At 44.2% G+C, this 13,246-nt stretch overlaps 1 protein-coding gene across 9 annotated transcripts in view; it reads left to right on the top strand.

The window, feature by feature from the left end:
* RANBP10 (RAN binding protein 10) overlaps window positions 1–13,246 on the top strand; it is a 91,314-nt gene that overhangs the window by 35,084 nt on the left and 42,984 nt on the right. For all 9 annotated transcript variants that reach the window (XM_037408806.1, XM_037408804.1, XM_037408803.1 and 6 more), the window contains one exon: window positions 8,177–8,344. In XM_037408806.1, the coding sequence (XP_037264703.1) occupies window positions 8,177–8,344 (168 nt within the window). The remainder of the gene's footprint in view (window positions 1–8,176; window positions 8,345–13,246) is intronic.

Here is a 13,246-nt window from a genome sequence, read left to right as displayed (position 1 = left end):
CTATGGGACCTGAGCATGCCCAGCCCCTGCTTTAGGAAGTTTGTCCTCCATGGAGTAAAGTGAGGGTTTTTTTCTGTGTATGCATTGGTCCTGTAGTACGGTGTTTGGGCTGCTTCTGCATCCAAAGTCATTTTGCCACCTTGAAGAAGAAGAAGAAGAAGCTGTTATGAGAAAGAAAAAAAAATGGGGTATTACTGGCTAGGGCTTCTTCATTTCCTGGTGTCTGTAGGTGAGTGGGGTTTAGGGACTATTTTTTTTTCCTTGACATGTTCTGGGCAGATGTCCAGTCCCTTGAAGTTCTGCCAGGAAGATGCTGTAGTATGCTAAGCACGCTGTTTGCTGGTCCTATTCCTGTCCTGCAGCTGGTGTTGTGACTGTACCTAGACAGTTGTTCCATGCCAGGACCGTGCTTCTCGTATTCCCACCACCCCAAATCTATAGCATAGGTTGCTGTGGCCACTGAGCAGCTATTTTTTTAGGCTGGTGATGGAAACAGAAAGATGTTGCAACATTAATAGTTGATTTGATTCTGAGGCATGGTTGAATGAAGAAATACAGGCTACCTCCTTGCTTTCACCCAAGCATCTGATATTTATGCAACTTTATATGGTTTGGCACAAATGTATAAAACTGAACAACAGCTGAGAGATTCTGCAGCACCTCAGGTGCTTCTTGGGGCAACAGGCTTTTCTTGCCCAGGCCTTTAGCTTCTGAGGCTGTAGGAGCACAGGGGCTTGCTCATCCTCCTCTTTGCTAGGGGCAAAGGCATGCTTTCACTGCTCTGGGCTAGCATACACCAACGGCACGTCCACTGGCAGAACCCAGTCTGCTGGAAGGTGGGTAGAGCAGTCACTAGAGGGTGGTTCTGCTTCTGCTGTGGTAACAGCTTCTTCCCCATACTTGTTTTTGTCCTGTCCTCTCCGACATTAGTCCCTGCCTGGGGCTGCTCTGCCCAGGACATTGTAGGAGCAGCTCTGAACAGCAGCATCCTACTTCTCCTTGCACCATATTCATCTGTTCAGCCTCTGTTTAATGTACCTTCCCCTCCACTGATGTGCTGTGCTGCTGCCAAAGACCTGTAGCTGGCTGAGCAACAGCAGCCTGTGCTGCACAGTGCATGGAAGGGGTCCAGCCTCCAGCCAGAATGTGGTCCAGCAGGGACTCTGCGCTCTGGAGCTGGCTTCACCCTCAGCATCCCATTCCCCAAGCCCTCTAACAAGCAAAGTTTGTACGCCTGTTTCTGCTGGACTTTGGATTCAATAAATCTTATTAAAAGTATTTTGTTTGGTTTATTTCGGTGTGTTGACACAAGTTCTTGTCCGTCTGCAGTAGTGTTTGCACACTACTTGCCCTTGCATGGGCAGCTGTGGGAAGCTAGTGTTGCTGGCCAGAGGAGTGGGAAGAGGAATGTCACCAGCAAAATACTGGACAAGAACAGGGAAATGAAGAAGAGAAATGAAAAGTGTTTCAAAATACAAAAGAAAGTAAGTAAAATTCAGAAAGATGTAGACACTGTGTGGACTGTTGAGCAGTCTCTGGAGTCTGTCCTGAAGAGTAAGCTTCCAAACTATCACATTACTCAGGATACAGTAGGTGCAAACCCTATTTACAAATCTTCAGATTCTTTCTGAGGAACTTCCACCTGCTCTTCATATGGCTGAATGGATACTTCACCAATATTACTTACTACTTCGTGTTTCAGGTTTTCTTAATTGCAGGACAGGTGACCACTGAATTTGTTGTGAGCGAGGCCCTGCCCTTTGCAGCAGCTTGTGCACCAGGTACTGATTACCTTGACTGTATGGTCTGAGCTGCAGTGGAACATGTTTCTCCCCTGGAATGTGCATGGTCCATGTGTCAATGATAAAGCCCATCTGTCTGCCATCATTTTAAGCCTGGCAAGTGGCAGAGTAGGAAAAGTCTGAGGCATCAATTTACTGGAACAACCATCTTTTCCATGGTCCCTAGGCCTTGCACGTCTGTCCTTTGGTGTGCCGTCAGAAGAGAGCTCAGTGCGTCTCCCTGTGAATGTTGCCTTCTCTGTTCTCCTGTGCCCACTGGCAAGTCTGGCATGTTTGAACCTTGATGCACAGGGGCATGTCATCAGTTTGCTTTCTTCCGTGTGCTCTGCAGAAGAAGCCACAGGCCAGCAAAGATATAATGAAAGTACTGCTCTTGGTTATTTCCATCAGGGCATCTGCATTGCTCTGCCTCTGTGTTGTATATGGGCTGATGCTACTGCTTCCGAAGTTGAGCAGTGTATTTCGGTCCTGGTGTTCCTAAATGTGCGATGTAGCCATGATGCCAGTTGTACCTAGTGCCTACCAGGAGTTCAGTGTACATCGCTGGCACTCTGGACATGGAAAGCTAAAATGCTGTGTTATTTTCACAGTGCTAGGAGGTAAAAATGGTGTCCCAGCCCAAGAGTGGCACTTCCCAGTTGCTGTGCTGTGAGGCAGAGCCTGATCTCAGATAGAGAAGCTGGGCCCATCATGGGGTCTGCCCAAAAAGTCAAGAGTGAAGCAGGGCTGACATTGCATGGGCGAGGTGGGATTGGACAGGAATGGATATAGGACAGTTCAGGTACTGGTAGCACACTTCATCTAACACCAATACTCACTTAAGAGTGAACATTTATGAGTTGACCCTGTAACTGTGTCCTGAAGTAACTCAAGTCTTTTCTGCCACGTGGTCTGGCATTGCATAATTCTGGCCTGTTTATCAAGCAGCAGTGATGGAACTTGCTGTTCATTTTTTTTCACTGTGTGTTGGGAACAAGATAGTCTGCCAAGAAGATCAACATATCTGCTATGTCTTGTTAGCAGGCCAAACAGAACTTCAGTTTGGTGCTGAACATATGAAAATGTCCTCCCAAGCCCAGAACCTTGTGATTTCTGTTTTTCTGTCTTCCCATTGCCTGATTGTGCAATCGATCTGAGCTGTTCTGTATCTGTCTGGCTGTTAATAAATGCTATACATATATTTGGGGTTTGGGAGTCAAAGTGTTCGATTCGGAGGGATGTCATTTTAACCTCTTTTTGTTCACTAGCTGCTGTGGTCCTGCCTGGTTCTGGCTGTGTATTTGCATGGTCAAAATGCAGTGGTAAAATGAGCAGTAGTCAAAATGGGAGCCTTAGGAGTCAGGATGTTCAGGTTCTGCTTTGATCACTGCCGTTGGCCAGGTGACCAAATCCTCTCTGTTCTGTGCCTGTCTCCCCTCTTCAAAATTATTTTCATGCTTTTGAAGAGAGGATGGGGAAGGAAAAGGGAGGAATGAGAGAACTGTGCTAAGTGGACTTTCCAGTCACTCTCGCTCACTAGATTTCATTCTATAGAGTATGGTACTTCAGGGGTGCGTGATCTCCTTTTTATAAGAAAAGGAAAAGCATTCTCCAATCTTGCTCAGACTTCTGAAATTTTGTAAGGAATCTGCGCTTGCGTTTGAGAATTTTTAGTCTTGGTCAGCTGCACGTAGGTGTGAAGTGTCCATTGCTCTAGATTTCAGCTATTGCCAAGAGACTGAAATGGTTTGTTATTTAAACCACACAGCCTTGCTGGAAGGAGTTACTGGTCAGAAACTGTTCGTGCATGGGCCATCCTAGGGTTTTCTTAGAAGCAGCTGCCTGCACCTTACTAGCCCTGGATGGACGGTTCGGGCAGTTGAGGATTGTGAGCTGCTGAGGGTGCTGAGGTGAGAGGTGCTGGAGAGGAGCTGTGGGAGCGAGCTGAGGCTGAGGGCACTGGCAGCGAGACGGCAGATGAGAATCTGTGCAGAGAGAGCATTGTCACAAGAATGATGATGCATTTTGGAGTGATTACAATAGCTCTGTGGAAACATCAGTTCAGTGGTACAAAGGCTAGTAAAGGGGAAAATGCTAGGATTAACTCACGGAGGGCTAGGGAACAGTACAGAGAGCAACTACAGCCAGCTTCCCTTCTCCATGGTGCACCTTCAGCTGCGTTCTCAAAAGCAACACTGTAAATCCTGAAAAGGTTTGGATGATGATGGTCAGAAATGGAGGAAATAGCTAAATAAGCCAGTAGTCATCAGTCTGGAAAAAGTATGGTTATGGGGGATTCTGTAGAGGTCTATACAATGATGTATGTTCTGGAGAGTCTGAATACATGGTTTGCCATCTCCTCCAGCGCAAGAGCTACAGTGGATTAAATACAAGTAGCAGAGGCATGTTTTCCGGCAGCTTGCAGTAATGGTGTAAAACTCCTTGCTGCAGGATACTGTGGATGGTATGAATGTTTACATGTGCCTGAAGGAAGATTGAACCATTTCATGGAAAGAAAATCCTTTGAGGAGTACCAAGTGAACAGAATCTCCATCTGGCTCAGCATGTCTGTGTGCTGCGGGTGGTCGTGAGGTGGTAACGCCATGCACGTCGTAGCCTTGTGCTGTCTCACCTCTTGAAGAGGTTACGGGTTGACCTCGTGTCCCATATGGCCAGCCTTTTTAAGAACATGTCAATAGCATCTCATCTCTGCCTTCTGGGTCCCAACAGTGGCTTCTGGAAGTACTTGAGTACAAGTGGTACAAAGGTTGAAACGTCCGGAGAATTTGCAGATGGAAGCGTGGGGAAGGCATATAGGAAGGCTGATTCAGCCCTTGTTGAAGCAGCATTAGATTTTTGCAAAGGAGTAACTGAAGGTGCAAACAGTGTCGTAGGAGTCAAAGTAAAGGTTGTAATGTCACAGACCTATTACTAGGTGGCGATAGTAAATTGTTAATGATGCAGAAAAGTCCCAAGTTTTCAGCAAGTGGTTTTGTACTTGGCAGAAGTTGGAGGATGGATTTGCAAATGCATGTGGTGAGTTACTCCCCACTCTGCCGGTGGTCCAAGATAATGCCAAACGCGTTTGATAGGGATATTCTATTTCAATCACTAGGCCCAGATAACATTGACCTAGAACTATTAGAAATGCTGATTGTTATTTTTAATCCAGATTATTAGGAAATTTCAGAAGACTGGCAGAAGCTAGCCAGTGCTGGAATGACTTGTATGCTATTGCCCTCATGTTTATTCTGGACAGAATTTTAGAAATACCGATACATCATTTGATCAATAAATAACTAAAGGTTGGACATGTAATTAACACCGCTCAACTTATGTTTATGGTGAATACAGTAAGTTCTCTCAAACGAATGTGGCTTGGTTTTTTTAAGATTACCATGGTGATTTGATAAGGCTGAGTCTAGATTTAAAGCACTTAGTGTTGTGTCAGGTCTAGGTACAGCACTATACAACATTTGAGTTGAAAAAGTTAACTCTGTATATCATTAGCGAAGTGATGGGTGAGCGAGATTTGCTTTACCAGTGATGTTAGTCATTGACTGTGGAGAATTAAGATTCAAATAAAGCTTTCTCCAGGTACTGTAGCAAATTCCACACTGTCATCAAAGCCTTTATTCAGTCACTTCTCATTGGAGTTTATCTCATCAATGCGTTTGTTGCTAACTTTGGTGGTACAGCAAGTACCAATACTGTGAAGCGCAAGTCTTACAGGAGCAGGAGGAGGGTTTATTGCAGTAGGATCCGTTGTGATCTGTAGGTAATGAAACCTTTTTTTCTTATACTACAGAACCTGTAGTGTCTGCATTGGCACAAGTATTTTGTGAAATTATCCTCACAGTTGGACGTGCTGTTGCATTTCTCATGGTAGCCTTACCTAATGCATGGCGTGTAAGCATCTAACTACTTACATGGATCTGATGACAAGTTCTTATTAATGCTTTGTAGTGCCAGGAATGTTTTGTATGCTGAAGAGCTAGAAGTTTGTACTTGGATTGTACTATTAAGTAATTTAGGAGATAACTTGATTAGAGTTACCATCTGAAGTTACGAACAGCTTCATTAGAGAAGTTCTGAACTGACACACATGTTACAGATCTGGTTTTGGGGAAACTAAAATAATAGACCAGCGATGGCAGCCTTTCACAGGCCAGCAGCAGAGAAAATAAAAGAGATTGTGGAAGAGAGCCACGGTGTTAAAAACTCAGTATTACAGTGATATTTTTACTGGATGGAGCCTTATAGGGGTGGAAGTCTGACAACAGACTCTAGAGCCCCTATCACTCCCTCCTTTGTTTTTGGCAAACCAATTTGGCATTGGTTTTGAGCTTGCTGAGGGTGCTGTCTGTGCTGTTGTCCCTGTCTTTCATGTAGATATTGAACAGGACTGGTGCTACTGTCAACAGCTGGTTTGGAGCTGGTCCGAGGGAAGGCAGAGCTGGCTCTTGGGACATCTCAGTCTGTTCCTGTGCATGTGTGGGACTTAACAGAGGAGATGATTCACCATTGCTAGACTAGGATTTTCTGCACACTTTTCACTCCCAAATTTTGCCCTGAGGTCCAAAATCTTGGACCGTGGCATGTTTCAGTCTCGCTCCATTCTGTGACTTCCCCATTGGCATTCATGTGGTGTGGTGCAATAAACGGAGGGCCTTGAGCATACACCAAATGTTTCACACTTTTCTGAGAAACCCTGAGCATGTGGGTCCACTGATGGTAAGGTACCTGAGTACATGTAGCTGAGCACCATTTTACAGGATCAAATTTCTAGTGCCCTCATGTTGGTTTTTTTTGTAGGAAAATCGCGGCTTGCAGAAGTGCTCCAGCCCACCTCCCCAGGGCTTCTCTCTGTGGTTTGCAGCGTGCTCAGACTTTTTTTGGCTTGTTGCAGGATGTGCGCTTTCTATTTTTTAACCCCTCATCTCTCATGGTCTTTGCATTTCTTCTATAGTCCTTTTGCCAAAACCATTGCTCCACATTTAACAGATTCTGCACTACCCTTAGGCTGTATCAGGTCAGTAGATGGTCAAAGCACCTTCTTTTGCTTCCCCTTCGGTTGGCACAGTCTACCTAAGGATCCAACCATATCTATTTAAAACACAGGTGGTTGTTATTAATGTTGTGTCTGCCTCAGGTTTTTTGATAGAAGTAAATCTCTGTGAGATGTGGTTTTCATTGTGCAATTTATAGGAATGCTCCAAAGAGCTGGAGAAAATCCAGATTCTTCTGGAAGTCTTATAAGACGGAGCATGTCATGCTTTCTTTAAACTCTCTGGTAAGAGGACTGTTCCTCATGACTCTCCACCTGCCACAGCTGGTCTCCTAAGAGACAAGGATAAGCCATCCTGAGCAGTAGTGGCAACCGAAGTTGGCAAGCACAGGTTAGTAGATTCAGGTGGCATTCAGTGAATCACTCTGTGGCCACAACCAGGGAGCCCTGTCCTCTCCTCTGCAAGAAGGAGATCAGAGTCCTGAAAAGAGAAGACCAGTCTGTTGCCTGAGGAACACTTCAGCTTTAAAAGGATGGATTAATCTCTCCTCTTCGCAATAGTTACCAGTTTTATCTGGAATTTCTAAATGTAGGAAATTCACAAAGGAATTTACAACAGAATTGGGGTAGAACAGAACAAAATTGGGAACTCAGAATGATGGAGTTACTGTGAGATGTAGAAAAGAGCAAGGTGCAATAAGGCACCTCATGGAAAAATAAGAAAAGGCAGGGTGTGGTCTCTGAGCCTGGCTTTAACTCTAGGCACAGTGATTCTGGCAGAAGAAATAAGATACTGTTAGAATTGACCACTTTGAAAATTGTCCATTGACATTTAAGGGTTGTGTTTTAAGCTATCCACAGAATGGGAAATGTTGTTGCCCAAGGGGAACACAGAAATCCTTATCAAAATTTGCATCTAGTCATTTGGTTATGCCTGTGAGCTGTGCTTACAGACGAAGCTGCAGTTAGCTGAGAATTATTTTATTAAATGCTTTTGCTGGAAGATTGTGTTAGTGGCAAACACAAATGTTTTACAAAGAGAGCTTGTTTCACCGCAGGCAAGGTAAAACAGAAACAGGGGTTTAATGTTTTTTTTTAAAACAAAAAAATATTTGTCTTTGTCAAAATTACTTTTGGCAATCTTTTCTTTTTATTACTTCTTGTAAGGGACAAATGAGGTTAAAATCCAAATGGTGTGTTATGATTGATGACCATTAATCTGTTTTCAGTTACTGGTACGTGAAAATTAATACTGCGATGAATCAGGAGTGGGAATCAAAATTTCAAATTTCCTACCAGAAAATTGTGACCTGAGAGCTGTAGTTACCATGTCTTTCTGCTTAATTGGCTTAGCGGCTGACCTGTTCTTTTGTCTTGTCTTTCGCAGGATGGGATAAACACTCTTATGGGTACCACGGTGACGATGGGCACTCCTTCTGTTCTTCGGGGACAGGACAGCCCTATGGCCCTACATTCACCACTGGAGATGTGATCGGCTGCTGTGTCAACCTTATCAACAATACCTGCTTCTACACAAAAAATGGCCACAGTTTAGGTAAGCAAAGCAGGGTGTTCTCAGGAGGGGGATGCTCCTGCCTTGTTATTGCTGCTGTTCAATACTTATTGCGTGTTGTAACTCTTGTCCCACATCTGTGGGTAAGATTTAAGAAATGGGAGAGAGAAAAAGAGCACTCAGCAGCTGTCAGGAGTTGTAAACTGGCTCCAAGACATAAATACTTCCAGTATGCAAAATGGTTTCTATGCTGCTTGATTTGTTTAGGCAGGTTAGGATTGCATCCCCAGCTGCTTCTCCTTTCCTCTGCTGCTGCCCAACCAGTGGGAGGTTGGATAAGATGGGTGATGGCTGGGCAACAGGGAAATAAAGAAGTGGGAAGTTTAGTTCGTGTAATACTCAACTACTTACAAAGCCACTGTCTTCTCATTTTTAAAGGGACTTGTCCATCTGTAAGCCTTAACATGTTGGTCCAGGCTTTCCCAAAGACAGACATTAGTTCAGCATAAGCAGTCTTACTTGAGCACTGACCTATAATATGGTTCATTCCACAGCTGTTCAGCAGTTCCCCTAAAGTTGCAGACTTCAAAATTTTACCCAAAGGAATACCTCACAATTTTTTTCCAGTCCTACCTGATTTGTCTAAAATAGAAACTTGTGGCCATTTTCACCTGAAGTATCCTTCCTTTGGATGACATACTCTCCACCCCAGATAAATTCTTGTCATTTTTTATTTTTTTTTTTGTCACAGAAGTGATGCAGTAAATTTCTAAGTTCATCTCACTTTTTGTGCTGGAACTCATTTGGTTTGGCAGGGACGAGCACTCCTTTCCTTTGCTTCTCTTTGCTGTATCGATTCTAGTTTGTTGAATTCAAGATGAAGAATCTGGTAGAAAAATACCCCACTCAAAACACTTAACACAAAACAAAAAACTTAAGGTTTTAAAAAAAAAACCTAACTTTTAAAAAAAAGTTTTTCTGTGTTACTGGCTGGGCTGAAGGAGGGAGTGGGATTGGAGTGCAGTGTGCCTGGAGAATGCGTAATTTCTAGTGAGCTCTCGGGGAGAAAAGTACTAGACTCTCCAGTATTGAGAGACACGGACATACTGGAGAGAGTCCAACAAAGGGCTGCTGAGATGATGAAGGGATCGGAGCATCTGTCCTAGGAGGAAAGGCTGAGAGAGCTGGGGCTGTTCAGCCTGGGGAAGAGAAGGCTGAGAGGGGACCTCATCAATGCCTGCAAATATCTCAAGGGCCAGTGTCAGGAGGACGGGGCCAGGCTCTTTTCAGTGGCACCCAGCGACAGGACAAGGGGCAGCGGGCACAAACGGCAACACAAGAAGTTCCTTCTGAATATGAGGAAGAAGAACTTTACCTTGAGGGTGACGGAGCCCTGGCACAGGCTGCCCAGAGAGGCTGTGGGGTCTGCTTCTCTGGAGGCATTCAAACCTGCCTGGATGCAGCTCTGTGCAGCCCACTCTGGGAGAGCTGCTTCAGCAGGGGCTGGGCTGGGGGGGCTCCAGGGGTCCCTTCCAGCCCCGACCATGCTGTGATTCTGTGAAGGGGTCTCCAGCCCTGAATGGAAAAAAATAATCTTTGAGCATCCTTTGAGATTTTTTAGCGTTCTAATTTTATAAATGAAGTCTTGATCAGAAACCCAGTGAGGAGCTTCTCAGAGTTGAGTGTCTGATCTGGCTTCTTTTTTTGAAATAACTGTATCAGCCAGACCATGCGTGATGCTGGGGGTCTCCTAGTTAAGACCAGTCACTAGTGGAGACATGAGGAGTCATCTGTAGTGCATAGGTATTAGTTAATTGCCCAGTTTTCTAATAGCTGGATTATTCTAAATTTAACTCATCTGTGGACATTGCCCTTGTCAGTCCAGAACTTGGAAGATAAGCAGAGGTGTGAAAGCAACAGCTGATGGTCTAGAGCAGTTGTTGCTTAGGAATGAGACAAGTTCATCATACAACAGTGACTAAGGTGCTGAAATAGTTAAAAAGGTTTCACAACTTCTCTCCATTTAGTTGCTGTCCTTGATTTTTAGTGTGTATTTACACAGAAGTAGTGTAGTGATTTCTGCTGTGCCTTTCTGGCTGTTTTCCTTTGTTTGCGCGGATGGTTTTTCAGCTTCACTATTTTTTTAGCCTGAGAGTGCTGTTACTTTTCATCACAACAAAAGCCTAATAGTCAGGAAGAGGCCAGGTCTTCTATTTAATCAATACAAATTTGTTCATTTGAAATTTAATTTCTTTTTAGAGACCAGGAGTCTGCAGAGTAGAAGGGGTGTTGGTTGAGAAGTTGTACTGTGCTCCATCCCGGGTTCCCAGGGCTCCCTGGACTGTGTTGTGTGGAGCCAAACAAGGAGCTTCTGTAACGCATTCCACCGACTCGTTGCCTCGTGTCCTGCTCAGATTTGTTTTGTTGGGGACACACACATTCGGAGGTCTTTACAGAACTAAGTTACCTGATCTTCCTTTCTTGATTTTTAACACCCCTCTTCCGTCAAAGATGGGGGGGGGGGGGGGGGGGGTTGGGTGGAAGGCTTGGGTTTTCTAATCGGACATTGAATGATCCCTAGGGGAGCAGTCTACCCCAGCACTGAACAGTGCCAGTGGGAAGAAACAGGAAAGGAAGGGAATTAAATTACACCATGCTTAGAGAACAGCTTTGGATATAAGCATTGCTGTCTCCTGAGTATCCTCCTCTTGGGCTCTTCAAGATGTAGAGTACAAGACATGAGATGTATGAGAGAATTGCGGGTAAGAGACTCTCCTGAGTGTTCACAACTGGTTTATTTGTCTACCAGCTTCTCTTTGAGCTATAGTAGCATAATGGTTGTATTCAAAGAGGAGAGATGATGTGTTTAGAAGAGACAGTGATGGAAGTACTAGAGAGTAGCAGACCGTCATGATACTTGATGCTAACCTGAGAATAGAATCTCATTTCTGTGTTGTGCAAACCCAAGGTTTACCAGGAAGGGAATGAATGTGCTTTTTCTTCATCTTCCCTGACAAAGCCACAGAAGCTATGTATATCTCCTCTTAGGAAATGAGGTCATTGTGTAATCCTGCTGCAGATACCAAAAATATTCATGAGACTAATCGGCCCCTTTGTGCTGCCAGTTAGTTTGACAGCAGGGTTTCAGGGCCCTGCCTCTGGGCATTTTGAATTTGTCTTGCTTTTAATGGAATTATCGTAGCTTTGTCTTTCCCTAAAGAGACCTCTTCACCATTTTTCTCTTCACTATTTCAATCCTCTCCTTTTATCTGTTCATTAGACACTCCCTCTTTGTTGTCCTTGCAGTTTCTTCTGTTGCTTAATGTTGACTTCCATTGTCTCCGTACTTTTCCATTTAATCAGATCCATGAGGAGCACTGTATAAGAGCTGTTTTCTTGGCCATCACAAATTCTGCATGTTCTGGTTGGAGCTAAGTCTTGAACTTTGTTTGGAGACATCACATGAAGATGGTTTAACATCGAATATAGTTTTAATTCTCTGTTCTGGAAGATGCCTTGAATGTCTTCTGACTGCTGACAAAACGCCTTTGACAAGTTCTGAGCAGAGTCCTGACAGTAAAACCATGATGAGGTGTGGCTAGAAGTGTGGTGAGAGTGAATTAGGAGAGAGAGAGAGAGAAATGTGAGAAATGTTGGGGCTCCAGCCATTAAGCAGAGACTCTTGGATGCAGGACATGAGGGAATGACTGCTACAGGCCTCTGGGATTAAGTGGATGAGTTTGCTCAGGAACTAATGTAGGAGTGTTTCAGGTCTCGGGCTTTGACAGCAGACCGTGGTAAATGGAGCAGCAGGGCTATAAAAAGAGCATGCAACCGTCTGAAGTCTTGGCATAGAAAGCTTCCTGTAGTCTGAGTTTTAGTGCAGGCACTGGGAAAGACCAAGTTAACCTGTAAAGTAAAATTTCTGCAACCAGTTTAGAGACTAACAGGAACATTAGGGATAATGAAGAAATCTGCCTGTAACAGAGACACATAGATGTCCATGCTGGGTTTAATAGGTTTGTCCCTAAACCTTCAGAGTTTGCAGAGAGCAAAAGCATTGGGAAGTTTAAAACAAGACTGAAGATGAACTGAATTTGAAATGAATGGAAAATATCAAACTTGGCTGTAGCCTTGTCTCTGTAAGAACAATGTTACCCAAGTGGCTTGATTGGAGAATATTTCCAAGAGCACGCAGCGAGCTGTGTACGTTTTATAGTGCTTCTCCTCAGCAGCAAGTTGTAGAAGTGTTCAAGTATTTCATGGGCTGACATTTCCTAGTCTACTCTTTAGGATGCCCATCTTGTTCATTGTGTTGCTGTTTATTGCAATCCATCGGCACTGCTTATGTGTTCTCTTAATTACAGTCACCTGAACAGCTGTTGGAGGAGTACCCTGCCATATAGGAAATGGAGTGCTGTGGCTGATCACCCAAATGTGTAATGTCTTGGGCAAATTGAATTCTGAAATGTATTGTGAAGAAGATAGCCAGCTGTGAGGCAGACAGGATTGTTGCTGGGTGGAGAATAGAGTTGGGCTAGAAGGTCCATGAGCATGTTGTATGCATGGGAATGTGTATAAGTACATGTTAAGTCATGGAAAGGTGGAAGTCCTTTGATCAGATGGCAGGTAAAGGTGTTGATCACACTGTGCCCCAGCACTGAACCTCCATTGAATGTCTGTATATCACTGCCCTGATAATCGCGTTAACGTCGTGGACTTACAGGAGAGGCTTTTCACACATTTGCTCTTGCTTCCTGACCTCTTGAGCTGTCCGGTTCTTATGTCTTTACATTTATGAAGTTTCCTATTTTAAATAGGATCCAGGCTTTGGAGGTGCTGCAGAGAAAAAATACAGTTTCAAATTCATCTGCCTAGTTAGAGCTGTGATTCTTTCACTTTCTGCTGTTGACTTTGTTGGATGCAGATATGTAGCAGTGCAGG

The sequence above is a fragment of the Falco rusticolus genome, chromosome 15 (genome assembly GCF_015220075.1).
Source record: "Falco rusticolus isolate bFalRus1 chromosome 15, bFalRus1.pri, whole genome shotgun sequence".
NCBI lineage: Eukaryota > Metazoa > Chordata > Aves > Falconiformes > Falconidae > Falco > Falco rusticolus.
The sequence above is the reverse complement of the archived record's forward strand: the minus strand, read 5'-3'. Positions and strand labels throughout refer to the sequence as shown.